Source organism: Amborella trichopoda, chromosome 5 (assembly GCF_054954075.1).
Source record: "Amborella trichopoda isolate Santa Cruz 75 chromosome 5, AtrichopodaSantaCruz75HAP2 v2.0, whole genome shotgun sequence".
Taxonomy (NCBI): domain Eukaryota; kingdom Viridiplantae; phylum Streptophyta; class Magnoliopsida; order Amborellales; family Amborellaceae; genus Amborella; species Amborella trichopoda.
This window is the reverse complement of record NC_142340.1, coordinates 16,353,479-16,375,109: the sequence shown is the minus strand read 5'-3', so window position 1 is coordinate 16,375,109 and position 21,631 is coordinate 16,353,479. Positions and strand designations below refer to the sequence as shown.

The window sequence follows — 21,631 nt, the reverse complement described above, 5'->3', positions numbered from 1 at the left end:
CTCTTAGAAACCCAGTTTGAGAGAGATGGATTCTCTTTTTGCTAAACCCTAAAGCTATAAATCTATATTCAAGAGATAGGAAAGAGAAGAACTCCATAACCTAAACCCTTAGGTTCTTTTACATTGTGGGATAAAGAGATCAAACATGAGAGAGAAAAAAACTTTTTTAAGAGAGAGAGATAGAAAGATAATGTGTGGAGATTTTTGGTAGAGACAATCCCTTTTTTATAGGCTTGAACAAGATTAGGGTTTTTTAGGGTTTTCCTTGGCTTGCTTCTTCTTGTGAGATTGATCGTAGACTGTCGATCAAGGGTGACTTGTGGGGTGAGAGATCTGAGCCATCTATTCCATAGATGGGCCATCAACATTATGAAAGGTGCATGAAGCATTATCCCCTTTTCCTTAACTATTTTCCCATCAATAGAGGAGTGCTCGAAGAGTTGAACGACCGCCCAAAACATAAGCAGCCACTAGGCTAGGAGAGTAAGCGAGCTACCTTCTATTCCCTGGGGCAGGGACTTAGAAATTAGATAAATTAAATCTAATAAAAATATTATGCATTTTGTAATCTTTCACAAAATATTCCAAAGATATATCAAGTCAATATACACTTTCAATATTTGGTCAATATATGGTCAAAATATTCCATATCTTATTTGACCACATGCCATAACATAATATTACCAAAACATAAAATAACTTAAACTCCAAGAACGAATCCAATGGGTGGGGCGTGCCACCAATGCGGGGACATGTGGGCCCCACCCACTTGACACATGGTGGGCCCATATGCACTATGGGCCCCTCCATGATATTTTATATAATTTTAAATTATCAAAAAAATTTTAAAACATTATTTGAATTTTATATTTTTGTAAAATCAATATTTTCATTTTTATAAGTCCAAAAAATATATAAATAAAATATCAAATGACTCATAAAAAATTCAAATAATAATTCTAAAATAATTTATATCATAAAACAAACATAATTAAATTAACTTGATGAGAAATGGATCCATATAGTTACGGAATTTAATTTGCAATCATGGGGCACTTCACCTTCAACTGTGGACTACAGACCACACTTGTCTTATCGAACCGACCCAGTGTTTCTCATGATCCACAGTCCAAGCATGGGCTTATTAGTGGGTCACCAGAGTCTGGCGAATGAGCCAAGGGGTCGCAATCCTAGTCTGTGGATTACAGGTCATCTCTTAGAGACAAGTCAAGGTCACACAGACCTTATGCGACCACAACTCTATGGCGCATAGGGGTATCTCTCGCACATGCATATGCTTCACCCTAAAAGGTGGATTTCTGGCTTTCCCAAACGATCTATCGATATGCATGTCGTGTGATGGTATATAGATGAGGTTTTGGCCCCTGTCTTTGTAGGCCACCATCACACACAAGAGTCACACAGTCCCTTGACTCACTCATCCGGGCATGTTCTCCGACCTCATCAAGGGCTAACCTATAACCCTCATCAGTTTGTTCTTCATGCCCAGGTAACATAGGCTTTTCCCAATCGACTGGCCTAGATTGTTAAGTACAGATCAGCAAACCATCGTTTGCTTAGTTTGGTCCACGAGGGACCACACTCCCACTGAGTTCATGTTCCACTATATCATTTCATTTTACAAGCCCACCTTTAAATGACACATAAATCCAACAAGTTTTACCACAAAATATTTGCAAAGCAAACCTCTTTTACCCAAACCTCAAAAACATTTGTACAAGAAACTTCTTTTGCCTATCCATTACTCTCTCTAATAATAATATTTAACTTCTCTTTGCTCGTACTTTATTGTTTCTTCTCATTCTCTTTGTCTCCTATATTTATAGAATAAACTGCATATCTTTTATGTCTCCTATATTTATCGGAATGAATTGCAGATCTAGAGAGAGGAATTAATATAATTAAATGAGAAGAATCAATATAATTAAATTATGGCATGGTGTAAATTGGGTTTGGGATTTCTTATCGATATCTTGCAATGCATCCAAACAGATATATCTGGCAAATAAAATTTTCTTCTCATATTTTAAGAGACATCCAAATAGTCTACCAACATAATAAAATAAAACGATAATGTTTCTCAATTGAGAGGAAAAAAATTGGATTTTTTTCAAAATTAATATTTTTTTCTTTGATATCCAAATTGGGCGTAAAATACTAATAAAAAATACAATTTGACAGAATTAGAAAAAATAAAAATACCAAAAAAAATATTTCGAGCAAAATTTAGAAAGTTATGGAGAATAGTTTCATAAATTTGATATTGTATATAATAAGACAATTTGCTTTTATAGAAGGAGGTCACAATAACCATTGGATGTGAAATCTGATGGCATGGGTGTGTTACAGCGTTCGAGATTTTTTTTTTTTTTTTTAAAGTTTGAGCTTGTTTAATAAAATAAATGTGGCCATCTAACTTCACATCCAATAATCAAGAATAATTGAGACCACCTTGTAACAAAGATAGGTAGTCTCATAATATACTTTTCCTAAATTTGACCAATATGTCCATTTTTAAAATTACACTTTTCCTAAATTTAACCAGTATTGCCCTTTTTTAAATTTGAGAACGTGATCCCTTCACCAAGTTAATATCTCATTCTTGTTTTTATCGGTTTGACAAAATATACCATTCAAAATTTCGAAGTACCATGTGCTCAATTTCAATATATCATACCATGTGCTCAATTTCAATATATCATACCATGTGCTCAATTTCAATATATCGATCAGTTGTGAGCACCATATGATACAGAAATGCATACTGTATGGTGGTATGGACACAACCATCGCCGTTTGTTTCGAAAACGGAGGACGAAGAAGATCCTCCACATCAGCCAAAAGCAGTTACATACGTGCATAGATAACCTAATCGTTGCCGTTCAGTTCCTAAACAGACGGTTGAATCGTGCGCACACTTGAATAATATATAGTTAGACTGTGTTCACTCCCGAGATGGAAATGTTTGGATTCTGCATGCGAAAGGAAGGGAGAGAAGACATGGACCAGAGAGGTGTAAAGAGAGAGAAGAGAGAAAGAGGAGAGAGAAAATGGGGGTTAGGTATGAGATTTGTGTTGGGCTTTCTGGTTTTCTCTCTCCTCTTCTCCTTTCAAGCTGCAGCCATGGAAGTGAGAGGAGAGGGAGTGGAGGCTCTGTTGGGGTATGATGAATACAGGGTTGGGGAGGAGAGAGAGGAGGGAGGATTTCTCAACTATGCAGATTACACAGCTGGGGAGGAGAGAGAAAGTATGAGAGAGGAATCTCTGTTGAGCTATGACTACTACAAGAATTCATGCCCTCAAGCTGAATCCATCATCCGCGACACTGTTAGCGAGCTCACTCGAAACCGATCCAATGTCCCTGCTGTTCTCTTGCGCCTTGCCTTCCATGACTGCTTTGTTGAGGTCTCTCTGCCCCCCTCTTGTTTCTTTGAATTTGATTGCATTGACATGTGGTGGTTTTCTCTCTCCTCTTGTTTCTTTGAATTTGCTCGCAGCTTTCATGGGGTAGCTCTCTTTCTCTCTCTCGTTGTTTCATTGGATTTCTTGCATATTTCATGGAGTAATTTTCTCTCTCTTCTTAGTTTCTTGGCCCACTACATGGCATTTCAGATGTTCTTTCAGAGTTAAGCGTGTCTGCAATTCCTTTTTCTTTTTCCAATTTTTTTTTGTTGTAATCTACAGTCTTGAATCATTTATTGGAACTTTTATCATCTTTTTAGAGAGAGAAAGAGAGGTTTTAATGGATTTTTTGTTGCAGGGGTGTGAGGCATCGGTTCTGCTTGATGAGGTAGTGGATGGTGGGCCCTCGGAGAAAGAAGCGCGTCCGAACAAAGGCTCACTCAAGGGCTTCGATTTGATAGACATGATCAAGTCCAACCTCCAAAACTCCTGCCCTGCTACTGTTTCATGCGCCGATATCATTGTCCTCAGTGCCAGAGACGCCATTGCCCTGGTCACTTTCTCTCTCTAACTCTCTATCTCTCTCTACTGATTCTATCTTTGAGGGCTTACTTCTCTCTCTAAATTTACTCTCTCTCGCTCTCTCTCAATTGATTGTATCTTTGAGGACTTCGCTATAGAATCTCTATCTTTGAGGGCTTCTCTCTCTCTCTAAAATACCAAATGTTCGATTTATACGAGGAATTTAGAAAGGTCTGTCGACACGTTTTTTTTTTTCTTTTAAAATTACCTTTTAGTCAATCCGAATTTTGATTTTATTTTATTGTTTTTAGATTTTTCCGGCGAGTGCTTGGGGCATGATACTAATGAAAATTTTAAAAAATTTTTTAAAAAAAATTAAAATTTGGGTTGACGTGAGAATAATTTTGAAAAAAATAAAAAATATGGATTAACCGACTTTTTGTAATTTTGCCTATAAATAGAAGATTTTGTATTTTATCTAAAATTTTAGGATCTGTATGTAAATCACTGAAATTTTTATTTTAAATTATTTTATTGTTTTTTTATATGTTTATGTGTATATAAATATATATAAACATGAAATTTATTTATATAAAATTTAAAAAAATTCAAAGCTTCCCTGAATCTTCGGAGTTATCGAATTGGTTCAGGCCAAGACTCCAAAGCGAATATTGACAACATTACTTTGGAGATTTCTCTCTCTCAAATGGCTCCGAAGCTAATATTGACAACATTACTACGGGATTTCTCTCTCTCAAATGGTGAATGGGTTTGTGTGTGTGAATTGCAGGCTGGAGGACCGTTCTATCCGCTGAAGATGGGGAGGAAAGACGGCTTCAAATCCCATTTTGAGAGAGCAGAGGCGGAGCTCCCCAGGCCTTCCGACCATCTCAACACCACTCTCTCTCGTTTCATGGCCAAGGGTTTCTCTCTCATCGACACTATCAGCCTTCTTGGTACATTACTCTCTCTCTTCTGAATAGAAACATGAGAATCTCTCTCTCTTGATCAGTAACATGAGCATCTCTCTCTCTAAAACCACAGGGGGCCACAGCATCGGGAAGACGAGCTGCCGCTTCATCAACGACCGGCTCTTCAACATGAGCGGCGGCGGCCTCCCCGACCCTACGCTCCCCCTCGACCTCCTCCCTTCGCTCAGGATTGCCTGTGACCCTGCCAATGGCATAAGCCACGCCGCCACTGGTATAAGTGACCCTCAGGTCCCCTTGCACCTGGAAGCCACCAACAACCAAGCCTTCGACGCCACCCACTTCTACGCCAACTTGGCCTGGGGCAGGGGCGTCCTTTTCTCTGATCAGCAGCTCATGTCCTCCCCCATCACCGCCGCCATTGTGAGGCAGTACGCGAGTGGGGAGAGGTCCTTCGACTCCGACTTCGGTGCCGCCATGATAAAGCTCTCCAACTTGGGCCTTCTCTCTGGCGGCGCCGGCGAAGTTCGAACCCACTGCGCTTACTTCAACATTTAGGCTACTCTCTCTCTCTCTCACTCTCACTCTCCATCTTACTCCTCTGAAGAGATTACTGCTGTAAAGAGAACTGTTGTCATTGGATTTTTACCTTTTGATGTGTGCCTGAATTCATCGTGAGGTCCTTTTCTTTCAAAATTTTGAATTCTTAAATTTTAAGGATTCTTTGTTGGGTTTATTTGGCATTTAAGAGAGAATGTACAAAATATTTTGAATAAATGAATCATAAACTCACTTGTGGATCATATTAGACAAATGTAATTTGTTGATAATTGGATTAGGCTCATCGTGTTAGGCCAAACGAGTTATAAAAAATCCAAGTTACTTGGAGTTAAAATCGATAAGGGTTTAGTGGGTTAGCCATTGATGAGGTTGGAGTATGTTCGGATGAGAACTGAGGGACTATGTGACCATTGTGTGAGATGAATGGCCGATAGAGACAAAGCTAAAACTTTATCATTGTATCATCACATGACATGTACATAGATAACCGTATTGAGAAAGAGATATACCATTGAGAGTGAAGCATGTATATGTGCGAGAGATTATCCTTATGCACCATAGAGTCTTTGTTACATCATGATCTGCTGATTATGGTTTGTCTTTAGGGGAGAACCTGAAATCCACATACTTAGATTATGTCCCCTAATTTATTAATTGACTTTGGTGGTCCAATAATAAACTCTTGCATTGGACTAAGTCATGGGAACTGATATGTTAGTTTGAGAACGCTACTGTAGATCGTGGTCCATAGTTGAAAGTAGAGTGTTCATGTACGTTGATAAAATCCTAGGTCTATACAGATCCGTTTTCCATTAAAATTAATTAATTTTAATTAATTTTAAATTTTTTTATAATATTTATTTGAATTTTTGTTAATCTTCTTATATTTTAATTTTGTCATTTGGATTTTTAAATCTAGAGAAATTCAATTTCTAATGTTTTAAATAATCTAAGAGATTTAAAAATCCTTAAAATAAAAATTAATATTTTCTAAAAAAATATGTGGGTCCTTCAAAATATTTGGAAGACCATTTCACATGTAAGCTATTGGGAGGGGCCCATGAGAGGCCACCAATGGGTGGCACGCTCCACCCATAGGGATTGCTCTCTATCTTTTTATTTGTTATGTGAGGATCCCACGTTAGGTGGCTTTCCTTTTGTGGTGAGTAGCCTACTTGCATTAAAGGAATGAAATTAATAGTTTCATAATATTTTGTGAAATAATAAGAAATGAATATTTATTATAAGAGAAAGTAGGAAATATTTTTCTTAGTTAATTATTATGATGGGAATAGATTTAGGAAGTGGAGGATAATGTTCTAATACATTCTTTAACATTCTGATGGTGGATTTAAGAAATTAATGACTGACGTCTCTCACCTCACAAGTCTCCTTAGATCGATGGTTAAGATTGATTCTCACATTGAAAGGCAAACCCTAATGAATGAAAAATCTATAAAAATGATATTTCCCCCTCATGATCTCTACACCTCTTCTTTCTCTTCTCTCTCTAAGATTATCTCTCTCTCTAAAGTCTCTAAGGGGCATGCCCCACCCTAGGTTTACATCTCTCTCTCGAAAGCTAACCTAAACAGGCACGCCCCAACCTAGTCGACCTCTCTCTCCAATACCCAAATGGAGCTACGTCCCAAACTAGTCTCTCTCATATCTCTATAGTTGGGTTACAAAGGCAGCATGCCTAGGCTAGGTCATCTCTCTTTTGGTGGGTAGCAAAAGGGTTCAAGCTCTTAGCTAGTAAATCTCTCTCTGGAATTTCTATCTCTCATCTCTATAAAATCAAGTTAAATGGGGGTTTGAATAAAACTAAGGCATTGATGAGTTAGGTGGTTGGTTCTAGATCAAGATCCATATACATTAATTGAGTTTTGCCATAAAAAGGAGAATCAAGAGACTGATCAAAGATCCCAAGTACCATCGGGAAGAGGAGACTCGACATGGGGTATACTAAGTCCGATTGAAGTAATCTCCACCAATTTTATTTCTTTATTATTTATTTATGTTATATTCGTCTTTTCCCATAAAACAAAAAGTCTAGGTTTTGATTATTAAATAAATATTTGTTTTTAGGATGTAGCAAGTGAAATTTTATTTTTATTTATTTATTTATTTCAAGGGAAATTTAATTGTAATTGGATATTGTAAGTAAAGTTGTTGATAAAAAAAAAAAAAAAAATTAAATATAGACTCCGTGCATTATCATACAGTCCATCGTTCATTCTTTAGGTGGGCTTTTGGTTCATCCTGTTGGACCATAGAATCTTGAGTTTTGACTGTTCTCTATGTTTACTAACTGTTTTATCATCTTTAAAAGTCCTTTGAAGTTATGTTTAGTAAATGTGTTACAATCGTAAACGTCCCTTTTAAGTGAAGGATTAGGGGTGGCAATGGAAACGATGAGGGTGGGTCCAAGTTTTGGATCCGAATACTATTCGGGCCTGGGTATGGGTCTAGCTGGACCCGACCCATAGCTGTAGTTATAGGTTACATGATGGCAATCATGTGTCTTTAGGCGTGCGCTAGGTATTCATATTGTCACGATATTGGTAACATTTACAAGATTATTGACAAAAAAAGAAGCAGCTCATAATCATAGGGTATATGATGATAAGAAAAAAGATTGTTACAAAGAGACTATTTATTTTTTATACATGTAGGTTACAATTATTCACGTTCATTAGATGTTAAATTGGATGGTTTGGAGTGAGTTCCGAAGTTTGAGAATTCTTTTTTTTGGAACTTCGTGTTTATTCAATCACACTCTTACAACACCTATTTTGAAATTCCAAAGACAACAATAATTGTGTCCTCAATGTACAAAAGATAAATGGTCTCTTTATAGATAATCCCATAAAAAAAAAAGCACAAAAAAAAAAGCTCATAGCCTTAAGGTGGCAATGGATCCAACTAGACCCGAAATTTGATGGGTAAACCCGAGACCCAATGAGTTTGAGTCTGAGCTCAATGGACCCGAATACTATTGGGTTCAAACATGGATAACCGAGCGATTCTTCGGTTCCTATTACATGGTAACAATGATCAAGGAAGTGCAAATATTTTATGAATATGGCAAGTCACAGTTTTAAAGTAAAAGAATTTGAAGGGAGAGGAGATTATAAACTTTGAAAACTAAAGTTTGCGGAATATTAATACAATAAAGGTAAAAAGGTCCTAGCCACTATTTGATTATGTTTAGCATATAAAGTATTATTAGTAGATGGTGGCGGGTTTTTGGGTAAATCTTGAAAGCTTCTACCAAACTAAATCCCGCATTAGTAAGATTTTGGGAAAAGAAAATTATATTGTTTTATAATGAGAAAAGGTATGAAAGTGTTGGAACAGGTGTTTCAAAACCCATATCGGTGCGCTGGATTGTTCACCCACAAATCTGTGTCGAATCATTGGATTAGTTATCTTTTTCGAGTCTACACCAGTAATCTAAAATATATCTAAAACAAATGAAAAAAAACAAAAATTAAAATAGCTTATGGATTTAGAGCTAATTTAATAAATCTCTTGCTTTAAAAGAAAAAAGAAAAAAAGAATATAAAGGGGGATTTTAGGGGGAACCGGATTGGTACTTATACCATTCTCGAAATACTTGAATGAGTTCAACAAAAATTATATCTTTTAAGAATGAGAAAAGGTGTGAAAGTATATGAACACTTAAATGAGTTAAATAAATTTTTTTTTTGTTAGTTTGAGAGTTCCAAGGCGAAGATGAATGGGGAGGATAGTGTGATAATACTACTTTGTTTATTACAAAACTCTTATGATAATCTTGTTAATTAATTATGAGTTATAAGAAGGAGGAATACCTCAAGTTCAATGTTAGTAGTACATAAAAGAATGCATGGATCGATAACTAGTGGAGTCAAATATGGAAGTTCTTATGACAAGACAGACAAACAAGGTAGTAAAGCTCACTTCCAATCAAGAACCAGGCTCACCAAGTTGAATAAATAACATCTAATTATATTGGAGATGAGGTATTGATAGTGGGATGCAATTCCATGTACTATAAGAGTTGGATTCTTGATATTGGAGCTACACATAGCATGTACCGACTAAATTGTGACTTAATGAATATATGCCATGTGACGGCAGTTTGGCATCTATAGGAAGTATTAATGAGCAAATCAACAGTATAGACTCTGTTGATATCAGAACATGAGAAGCTATAGTTCAAACACTTGAAAATATGAAGCATGTTGCCAGATTTAAAGAAGAGTTTAATCTTACTTTTCTTTTTGGTTTTTTCCCCTCCAAGCCTAGAAGAATTTGGAACTAATTAAAATTATTAGTATTTCCAAAGTGTTTCCACCATGAATTTGGTAACATACAAACTAGAAAATTGCTAAAACTATAGGATATGCAAAAGGCCCCAAAATGATCACATCAGAGCCAATTTTTTTTTGATAGGAATTCAAAGACTATATTAAAGACTAAAAAGAGAACACAAAGTCAGAGACACTGTCTCAGACAAAAAGATACCCCTTTGCCAAGAAAATCAGCCAACACCTTGTCTTTCTGATAAACATGCACAAAAGAGAAGTTAGAAGTTCCAGAAAGGTCCAAGATCTATAGCAACATAGATCTCAAATCGTAAGGCCAATTAATGACATTCAAGGAATCACCTTCAATAATACATAAAGGTCCCAAATTCCTATCCACAATAAATTGCAAGGCATGAAGAAGTGCATAGAATTCTACATAATTTGCAATTCTCTCCCCAAGAGGGCCTGCATAAGTAAAAACAATATTTTCAAACTAGTCTCTAACCACTCCTCCAAAGCCCCCTAAACTAAGATTCCTTAAAGAAATGCCAACAAAGTTGAGCTTAAAGACCTTCAATAATGGGGCCACCCACTTCCTTTAGGCCTACATTTAATAAAAACCATCTGAAAAAGATTTGGTAAGTTTCTCCTAAATCCACATCCGATATATCCTGCCTAACTTTTGTAATTGAAAGATAAATCCATATTGTGTGCAAGATCTTCTCCAAAATTCTCTCAAAGGGCAAGCTGATCCCATCAAACACTCTCCGATTCCTTTCTTTCTACACCTCCCACAAAATCACGCATCTTGTGATTTGACAGATTACCAAGCCTATTTGCGGTGAAAAAGAAAGCAAGACATTTGAAATTATTCCCTCAACTTTTGAAGGTATTACCATCGCTATCCCAAGCTGAGCAAAAAACCAGCTCCATTGTCCATAAGTAAATGGACAATAGAAAAATAGATGAGCATATGTTTCACCATCCTCCTTACACATGAGACATATATTAGGCAATTACCTTTATCAATAGTTACTACCTTATTTTGTACTGCCAACCATAAAAAAGCTTGTACCTTAAGAGGTAAAGGTCACTTTCAAATAATAGCACCTTCAGGCATAGACCACCTCCATTGATCATGAAACAACAACTGATACATTGGTTTAGTTGAATAAAGTCCTTCTTTATCAACATCTCAAACAACCTCATCAACAACATTTTGAGGGATATATATTTCATTTAATAACATCAATAAATAAGAGAATTCAGAAAAGATAAAATTTGAACTCCTATTGTATCGAAAACTAATATTCTATATAATTTGATTACCCATGCACTCATAGTACTCAAAGATAACAGCATTGAAGTTATCTATCCTTTGGAATACATGAGGAAAAACATATTTCAAAGGTGAAGCACCTAATCATTTGTGGTGCCAGAAGGAGATATTGATTCCATTGCCTAAACTCCATCGAATGTCCTTGTGAATCAGAGTTTTACAAGAGTGAATAGATCTCCAGTAGTAAGACATCCCCCTAGTACCATTCCTCTTACCAATCCACATTCTAAGTCTATCCTCACCATATTTTGTAACGATCACTTTGTACCAAAGATGAAATTTGAAAATTAAACTTCTCCGCCACCATTTACAGAGCAGGGCTTGGTTGACAATTTTAATTTTCTTTATTCCTAAACCACCCTCTCTTTTAGGTGTGCACACCCTATCCCATCTAAGAAGATGAAACTTTTTAATATCTATTGATGAACCCCAGATAAAGTTTTTAATTAAAGTGTCGATTTTTTTGGGCACGGATGAAGGGGTTTGCAAAATAGACATTTTTTATATTGGTAAATTCGACAAACATGCCTTTACCAAAGTTATTCTCCCCCCCAAAGAATAGTATTTAAATTTCTACAAATCAAGTTTTACTTGGATCCTTTGGATAACTTTATCCCAAACAGCTAGTGGGAGTCGACCATCCGAGATTGGCATCCCCAAATACGTGATTGGAAAATTCTCCACCTTGCACCCCATCACCTCTGCAATTGCTGGGACCACATCATCACTACAATTAATGCCAAATACTGCAGTCATCTCAAAATTAACCTTAAGACTTAAGGCAACCTCACATCACCTCAAGAGTATGGTAATGTTGCTAATCTGATCAGCCTCAGCCTCATAGAACAATAAGGTATCATCTGCATATTGCAGATGAGAAATACAAGGTTCATCATTTGGCATTTGGAAGCCCGAAAAATGCCCCTCCTTTCAACATTTCTCACAAGCAAACTAAAGTATTATGTATAAGTAGTGAAAAGAAAAGGGAACAGAGGGTCACCTTGATGAAGACCGCGAGAAGCCTTAAAGAAACCAGTAGGACTTCCTTTATATAGAATGGTAAAATGTTGTCACACCCCCGCTCCATACTGTCCCCACACGGACCCACAGAGGGCTAGGCCCGGGCCTGTCGGAGGACCATAACTTTCAATCCATAAGGAATTTTATTATGAGTCCAAAACCAATTGTAAATTAGACTAATCTATCTAACATTTCAAAGTGATTTGATCTCATTTTAGTACATTTTGGTAAGTTAAAAGCCTCACACAAAAACCTGTTAAATCCCTAGAATTTCATTTCATAGATCTTGCATGCTTCAGAAAATAGTTAATAGCTTTTAGATTAAATGAGAAATTAACAAGAGGTCTTTTCCATGCGGAAATACATTTAATATACTACTGACCCACCAAAATTCATGGTCTAAGACATAGTTTAAGGTACCCTAACAATCTCTCAAATATGGCCCACAATTCTGGAAATCAGAATACATTTTAATAGAAGCTTAGTAAGCATGCACCCACACTCACACTCACACACACACCCACACTTGAATTTCACATTTTAATTAGGTAAGGAAACATGCATTAACATAAGCATGAAACCATAAAAACTAAATTTACTTACCTACTCCAACTGAAATCCCCAAGATGAAATGTTCTACGTGCTCCACTTCAGTTGCCAAGCTTCAAGTGGATTGGGTTCAAGCTTCAAGGGTTTAAGGCTTAGGGGTGGTTGATAGGTTTGGAGGGGTTTAATGGCTTAGGGAGAAGAAGAAGAACAAGGGGGAAAGAGGGGAAAGTGAGGGAGTGAAGAGGTGAGGAGAGAGAGAAAAAACAAATTTATGAGTGGTGGGGGGGTATATATAAGCATAGGTGGTGGAAGCATGCATGTGCCACATGGCACTCAAGTAATCATGCATGAGGAGAGAGAAGGCATGCATGAGGAACACAATGATGGGGGTGGAAGCATACATGTACCACATGACATTCAAGTGATCATGCATGAGGAGAGAGAAGGCATGCATGAGGAACACAATGATGGGGGTGGAAGCATGTATGTGTCACATGACACTAAAGTGATCATGCATAAGGAGAGAGAATGCATGCATGAAGAGAGAGAGAGAGCATGTGAGAGGAGAGATAGTGCATGTGTGTAATTATTGTATGGAGATCATGCATGATGTAATCATGTGCTTTGGGATGGATGCATTTTCACGAGAATTCTTGCATATAAGAGTGTGTGCATGCTTGAGGATGTGTGCACGACACATTGGTATGCGCATAAAAAAAAACAATTTGGGGTATAAATCATGGCTTTCTAACGGTTGCTTCGATTTGAACGAGTTTTTGTACTGTCAAAAAGCTTGTGATCCCTACAATAACACAGTACCACTCAAAACACTAGACAGAGGTTATACAACAAATAAAAAAGAAAACTGAGATAAGCATTAATAGGAAACGATTCAAAACATAAACAGGATCAACGACCGAAAAATTCTTGAACCTTACATCATCCCCCCCTTGAAAAGGATTTAGTCATCTAAATCGTAAATCTGCTATTCAAATAACTGGGGGTACTTTCTCGGATCTCATATTCTCGTTCCTAAGTTGACTCCTCCCTTGAATGGTACTACCATAATACACGGACTAGAGGAATCTCCTTGTTGCGCAACACCTGCACCCTCCTAACTAGTATCTGAACTGGCCGCTCAATGAAGGTCAGGTCCTCTCTAATTGATATAGGCTCATATCTTAGGACATGGGATGGGTCGAGCTGATACCTTCACGATAAAGATACATGGAAGACATTATGGATGTTTGCTAACTCAGGCGGTAAGGCAAGTTGATATGCCACGCTTCCGACCCTCTCCAGGATCTCAAAGGGTCCGATATAGCACCGGCTCCATTTCCCTTTCTTGCCGAACCTCATGATGCCCTTTGTTGGCGACACCTTTAGGAAGACCTGATTACCCACCTCAAACTTGAGGTCTCTCATTTGGTTATCAACGTAACTCTTCTGTCGACTCTGAGTCGTCCTGGGCTTCTCTCGAATCAATGCTACCTTATCTGAGGTCACTTAGGTGATTCTAGCCCCAAAAGCCTTCTTTCACCAATCTCCTCCCAACAAATGGGTGACATGCACTTCCTTCCATACAGGGCTTCAAATGGTGTCATTTGAATACTGACTTGGAAGCTGTTATTATAGGCAAAATCAATTAAGGGTAAATGACCATCCCAACTTCCCATAAAATTAGTGACACATATCATATCTTCCAAGGTCTGGACGGTCCTTTCCAATTTCCCATCAGTCTAAGGGTGAAAGGCAATGCTAAAGGTAAGTCTTGTCCCCTAGGCTGTCTGCAAACTAGGCCAAAATCTAGAGGTAAATCAAGTGTCCCTATCAGGCACAATATTGACCGAAACTCCATGCAACCTCACCATCTCCTTGATGTACAACTGGGTTAGTTGGTCCAAAGTGTAGGACGTGCGGATCGATAAGAAGTGGGCAGCTTTAGTCAGCTGGTCCACAATGACCCAAATAATATCATGCCTTGAACTCTTTCTAGGCAATCCAGAGACAAAATCCATAGAAATGTGCTCCCATTTTCATTCCGACATGGGTAAGACCCGCAACAACCTAGTGGGCTTCTGATACTTAGCTTTCACTTGCTAGCATGTTAAAAACTTAGACACAAATAGTGCCACCTCCCTTTTCATGTCATTCCACCAGAAGGTTTTTTCTGGTTCTAGTATATCTTAGTACTTCTGGGATGTATAGTGTAACGGGAGATATGTGCATCTTATAAGATAGCTTTCTTCACACCCTCATCATTTAGGACGCATATCCGATCTCTGAATCGCAACAAGTCATCATTGCTCATAGAGAATTCATCTCTCTTTCCCAGCTTCATCTCTTCTACAATCTTCATGAGTTGAGGTTCATTCCTTTGTGCCAGCCGAACCCGTTGAATTAGTTGGGGTTCCACCCTTATGCAAGCAGTCATACCCACCACACTACTAAGGGGCAGAGCCGGATGCTAACCCAATATATCTTCTAGCAACTTCATCTCTCGGACCATTAGATGAGTCACTGATGCCACGGGCTTCCTACTCAGAGCATCTGCTACCATATTAGTCTTGCCAGGGTGATATTGAATGGTACAATTGTAATCGTTCAATAGGTCCATCCATCTCTTTTACCTCATGTTCAACTCTTTCTAAGAGAACAAGTACTTGAGGCTCTTATGGTCCGTTAACGCCTTAAATTTGGCTCTATAGAGATCGTGTCTCCAGATTTTTAAGGCAAATATTATAGCCGCAAGCTTCAAATCATGGGTTGGATAATTCTGTTCATACGTCTTCAACTGTCTAGAGGCATATGCAATGACCTTCTCTCACTGCATAAGTACACATCCGAGCCCTTTGTGAGAGGCATCGATGTAAACTACAATGTCCTCATTTCTTTCGAGTAAGGTCAATATTGGAGCCGTGGTCAACCTCTTATTTAGTTCTAGAAGCTCTTCTCACAGTCATCTGACCACACAAACTTTACATTCTTCTGGATCAGTTGAGTTAAATGGATCTTTGAAAATCCTTCTACAAAATGCCTGTAATATCTTGCTAACCCCAAAAAACTGCGAACCTCTGTAACGTTTGTCGGTCTTCCCCACTTGATCACAGCTTCAATCTTAGAAGGTCAACTGTAACTCAATCCTTAAAAACAATGTGCCTAAGAAAGGCCACACTAGGAACTCAGAACTCACACTTGCTCAACTTGGCATACAACTTTTATGACCTTGGAGTCTGAAGGACTACTATCAGGTGCTGCTCATGCTCCTCTTGGCTCTTCAAATACACCAAAATATCATCAATGAAGACCACTACAAATCTATCCAAGAAGGGTCTGAATATCCTATTCATCAGGTCCATGAAAATAGGCGGGCATTGGTCAACGTGAACGGCATTACCAGAAACTCATAATGACCATATCGAGTTCTGGATGTGGTCTTGGGAACATCTCCCTCCTTGGCACGCAATTGATGATACACCGTTCGGAGGTCAATCTTAGAGAACACTTGAGCCCCTTGAAGCTGTTCAAAGAGGTCATCAATTCTAAGCAAAAGGTACTTGTTTTTCACTATTACTTTATTCAACTGCCTAAAATCGATGCAAAGCTTCATGGACCCATCATTCTTCTTCACAAAAAAAGACCGGTTAAGCCCAACGAGACACACTGGGTCGAATGAACCCCTTCTCTAACAACTCATACAGTTGCACTTTCAGCTCATTCAATTCTATTAGGACCATCCGATATGGGGTCTTAGACATGGGAGCAATGCTAGGGGCCAAGTCTATCTCAAACTCTATCTCCCTTACTAGGGGCAACGAAGACAACTCCTTGGGAAAAATCTCGGGGTACTCCCTTACTACTTGGACCTCCTCCAGCTTGGACTGCACGTCCCGATTTTCTACAATATAGGTTAAGTACCGGACGCATCTTCTAGCCAGAAGACGATAAGCCCGAAGGGTTGAAAGAAAGTGTATAAGGGAAGCATCTTTGATACCAACAAAGTGCAACTCAGGCTGGACAGAGGGTTTAAATGTCACATTTTTATCATAACAGTCAACAGTGGCATGGTGTGTGAACAATCTGTCTATGCCCAAAATAACATCAAAGTCTTGAATATTTAATAGTATCAAGTCTATAAGCAAGACACACCCCTCAAGCAAAACCCCCACATTGTTTGTACACCGTATTAGTCACCATAGAGTCCTCCATAGGCGTGAAAACTTCTAAAGTAGAGTCAAGAGGTGAAGGTTCAACATTTAGATGACATACAAAATGATGTGCAACAAAAGAATGAGAAGAACCACGGTCTATCAGAATCCTAGCCTCTCTACCACAAACAAAGAGTATACCTAATATTATTGAGGTAGAAGCCTTAGCCTCTTGCTCTGTGAGTGCGAACACCCGACCCTGAGTCTTCGGTCTATTTTCCTGCTTCATCATAGAGTAGTCATTGATCAGGTTGGCTTGCCACATCTGAAACACGCACTCATCTTCTGATAACACTCACCTGCAGAGTGGTTGCTCATCCCACAGTACGAGCATGCCGGGTGCTGGTTCTCCCTTACATCGCCCAGGAAAGTCTTATGGGTCTTCACATTCCCCTGCTTAGTCTTTCTCCTAAAGTCTCTCTTAGGTGGCGGACGAGCCTTCATCCCAAAATTGCCATATGGTGGACACCTTACTCTCCCTTCCCTCCTTAGCCGGTGCTCCTTATAGTCCTTCTCGATCTTCATAGCTAGGTCCATCAATGGGGAGAACACCTTAAGATTGGCTGACATCACTCTCCCCAGATATCTGGTCTGAGGCCCCTCTCAAATTTACTCGCCTTACACATCTCTGTGTTGATAATATGCGGTGCATATCGAGAGAGCTCTGCAAACTTGGCCACATACTGCTCTACTGACATCTTCCCTTGCGCAGTTCCATTAATTCAACTTCTTTCCTCTCTTGAATGGAGTCGAGAAAATACTTCTCATTGAATGCCACTAGAAAGTTCTCCCAGGTGGCGCAATCCCTGGCTCCACCTAGGATTGTTTCACCAAACTCCACCAGGGCTCCGGGGCCCCTTCTAGTGTGAAGGTTCCCAATTTTACTTTTTGCTCGTCCAAACATTGTCAGACTTCGAAGGTCTTCTCTACCTACCTCCTCCATCTATCAGCCTTTTCTACACCTCCATGTCCCGAAAATGCTGGTGGTGCAAGTCTCTTGAATCTTTCAATTAACCCACCATTTATATGGTCTGGGGCGGGGGCAGCCGGGACCAGCATACAATCATTCATGACTTCAGTTATGGCCTCGAGCATCCTAAAGAATTACTTGAAAACCTTGGTGTTCCCATTACTGGCGCACGAATTATTGGCACGAGTCCTCGGTATCTTGACCTGAAATAGGAACACTCAGATGCTAGTTACTAGCTTATCCCTTGACCACCATAAGGGCCCTTCTAAGACTCTAAGCTAAGAATCCTATCCTGGTTGCTCTGATACCATAATTACTTATCACGACCTCGCTCCCTACCATCCCTGCACAGAGCCACAGAGGGCTAGGCCCAGACCCGCCGGAAGACTATAGCTTTCAATTCATAAGGAATTTTACTATGAGTCCAAAACTAATTGTAAACTAGACTAATCTATCTAACATTTCAAAGTGGTTTGACTTCATTCTAGTATATTCTGGTCAATTAAAAGCGTTACACAAAAACATGTTAAATCCTTGGAATTTCATTTCACAAATCTAGCATGCTTCAGAAAGTAGTTAATAGCTTTCAAATTAAATGAGATGTTAACAAGGTGTCTTTTTCATGTGAAAATACATTCAATATACTACTGACCCACAAAAATTCATGGTCTGAGGCATGGTTTAAGGTACCCTAACAATCTCTCAAACATGGACCATAATTCTGAAAATCAGAATACAGTTTAACAAGAGTTTAGTAGGCATGCACCCACAATCACACACACCTACACTTGAATTTCACATTTTAATTAGGTAAAAAAACATGCATTAACATAAGCATGAAAACCATGGAAACTAAATCTATTTACCTACTCCAATCGAAATCCCTAAGATGAAATGTTCTACAAGCTCCACTTTGGTTACCAAGCTTTGAGTGGATTGGGTTCAAGCTTTAGAGGTTTAACGCTTAGGGGTTTAATGGCTAAGGGAGAAGAAGAAGAACAAGGGGGAAAAACAGGGAAATTGAGGGAGTGAAGAGTTAATGAGAGACATAAAAACCAAATTTATGAGTGGATGGGGTTATATATAAGCATGGGGGGTGGAAGCATGCATGTGCCACATGACACTCAAGTGATCATGCATAAGGAACACAATGATGGGGGTGGAAGCATGCATGTGCAACATGGCATTCAAGTAGTCATGCATGAGGAGAGAGAAGGCATGCAAGAGGAATACAATGATGGGGGTGAAAGCATGCATGTGCCACATGACACTCAAGTGATTATGCATGAGGAGAGAGAATGCATGCATGAAGAGAGAGAGCAAGTGAGAGGAGAGAGTGCATGTGTGTAATTATTATGTAGGGGCATGCATGATGTAATCATGTGCATTGGGATGGGTGCATTTTCATGGGGATTCGTGCACATAAGAATGTGTGCATGCATGACGCATTGGGATGCGCATGAAAAAAAAAAACAATTTGGGGTACAGATCATGGCTTTCTAATGGTTGCTCGGATTTGAGCTATTTTCGTATTGTCGGAAAGCTCGTGATCCCTACAATATCACGGTACCACTCAAAACACTAGACATAGGTTATAAAGAAAACAGAAACAAAAACTAAGATAAGCATTAATAGGAAACGATTCAAAATACAAACAGGATCAACGACCGAAAAATTCCCGAACCTTACAAATGTGCTGAAGACAAACATCCAAAAATCCACTTTCTCCACTTTGCACCAAATGTCATGTTCTTTATAATTTCTAACAGAATACTTTATTTGACTCACTAATATGCATTTTTCATATCCAATTTAATGACCACGCCAGTACTACCACTAAGAACTTTAGAATGTATACACTCCTGTGCCACCGTAACACTATCAGAAATCCTCCTATCTTTGATGAAAGCTTACTGTGGACCTAAGATAATAATCGGTAACACCACCTTTAGCAGTTCCGCAAGGATCTTAGTCACAATTTTGTAAAGACTTGTCAGAAGACTAATGGATATAAGGTCTTCAAGATCAGCAATGACTGACTTTTTAGGAATTAGTACAAGAAAGGTGGAATTGACCCCTCTAAGAAATTCTCATCTCCTAAGGAACCTCCTAGGCATTTCCAATATCTCTCCACTAATCAAATTCCAAAACTTATGAAAAAAGATTAAGGGTGTGTTTGACACATGGAGTTTTTGGGAGTGGAAGGGACTCTCCCACAAATTATGGAAGACTGCTCTTCCATCATTTTTTATGGAAGAGATGTCTTCCAAAATGAACCCATTTTAACACTAAAAAAAGCTGTATGGAAGGTCGCCCTTCCACTTTATAGCTTCCACACAGTAGTATCAAACATGGAAGTGTGATGTTTAAATCCCACTTCCCAAAACTTTCACTTATCAAACACACCCTAAAGGAAAGCCATAAGGGCCAGGTGCCTTATCACCTGGCAGAGAAAAGACCGCTTTTTTTAATTCATCCATTGAGACATCTCTCTCCAGAAAAGACATTAAATCTGACGATAAGATCTTAAACTCCACCCTATTTAACCGAGGGGTACAATTCACCTTCGAGGAGAATGCGTTTTGGAAGTGATTGTTGATAGCGTTAAACATCCCATTGTTGTCATTAGGGTCCACTCCATCGATCAAAAGACCATAAACATAATTATGATGACTTCGTACATTTGCTGTGGCATGAAAAAACTTGGTATTTAGACCCCCCTCTTTCAACTATTTCACTCTAGATCTTTGTTTCCAATAAATATCTTCAACCATTCTAAGCTCCTCCCATAGCTCATTTGTTTTAGAACTTCTTTCCACAATCAACTCCTTAGACAATACTCCAAAATGTTGCATTGCTAAGTCAACCTCCTCTATACTCCTTCACACCTCCTCAATTTTTCCCTTTATAAGATATCTCTTTTCTTTTTTTCCAAGCAATAAGCTTATGTTTAACATTTAAGAGCTTATTGTGAAGTTGGAAATCTAAAGACCTAAAAGAAATAGTATTCTCCCATGAACTTTTAATAATGTCTATAACTCCCTTCCCCTACAACCACCCAATTTCGAACCTAAAAGGTTTAGGACCCCCCGAGATAATTTTAGAGCTAAGCATAATAGGGGTATGATAGGTGGAAAGCCTAAGTAAAGATTTAACTGAGGCAAGAGGAAAAAATTCAGACCACTCTTCAACCACCAAAAACCTGTCAATTTTAGATATTGACAGATTCGTAATACTTCCATTATTCCATGTAAAGACAGTTCTTGAAATAGGCAGGTCTATAAGAGCATCAGACTCTATAAATATGTTAAAAAGACGCATAGCAGACGTATAGTCCTACCATGACTACTTTTATCCGACCATTTGATAAAATTAAAGTCCCCCCCTAAGCAAATCAGATAATCAAAATTACGAAGGAAATCTGACATATCACGATTGAAAATTTCTTTCAAAGCAAAAGTATGGGGTCCATAAACATTCATTAATCCCCACTGAAAATCAACATCTGGCCCCACAAAATCAACATATGACACCAGATAAACTGGTACTTGGAAGTTTGGTTTACTGAAGAATTAAAACTATAGGCTTAAACTTACTAACCAAAAAACTGACGTAGTTCTTCCATTTGAGAAGGCTATGAGCTTTGGAATCGGTCCTAACCCAAAACCCACAATTGGAAAACTAATAAGAGTCGTGGCTGGAAGCATATGAAGATGGGTCCAAACAAGTTCTAGGGTTTTCTTTAAGGCTTAGGGCTTCTCTAACCTTTGGGATTTTTACTCTAATTTCTAAGGAATTTCTCTCAGGTTTAGGGC

General features: G+C 38.5%; 1 protein-coding gene across 1 annotated transcript; it reads left to right on the top strand.

Annotated features, from left to right (window-relative positions):
• Positions 1–2,979: 2,979 nt before the first annotated feature.
• On the top strand, positions 2,980–5,677 carry LOC18448151 (peroxidase A2). Its single transcript, XM_006858229.4, has 4 exons — positions 2,980–3,426; positions 3,782–3,976; positions 4,736–4,901; positions 4,990–5,677. Exons 1-4 carry the CDS (start codon positions 2,983–2,985, stop codon positions 5,430–5,432), a joined length of 1,248 nt encoding a protein of 415 aa, XP_006858291.4. The 5' UTR covers positions 2,980–2,982; the 3' UTR covers positions 5,433–5,677.
• Positions 5,678–21,631: the final 15,954 nt, after the last annotated feature.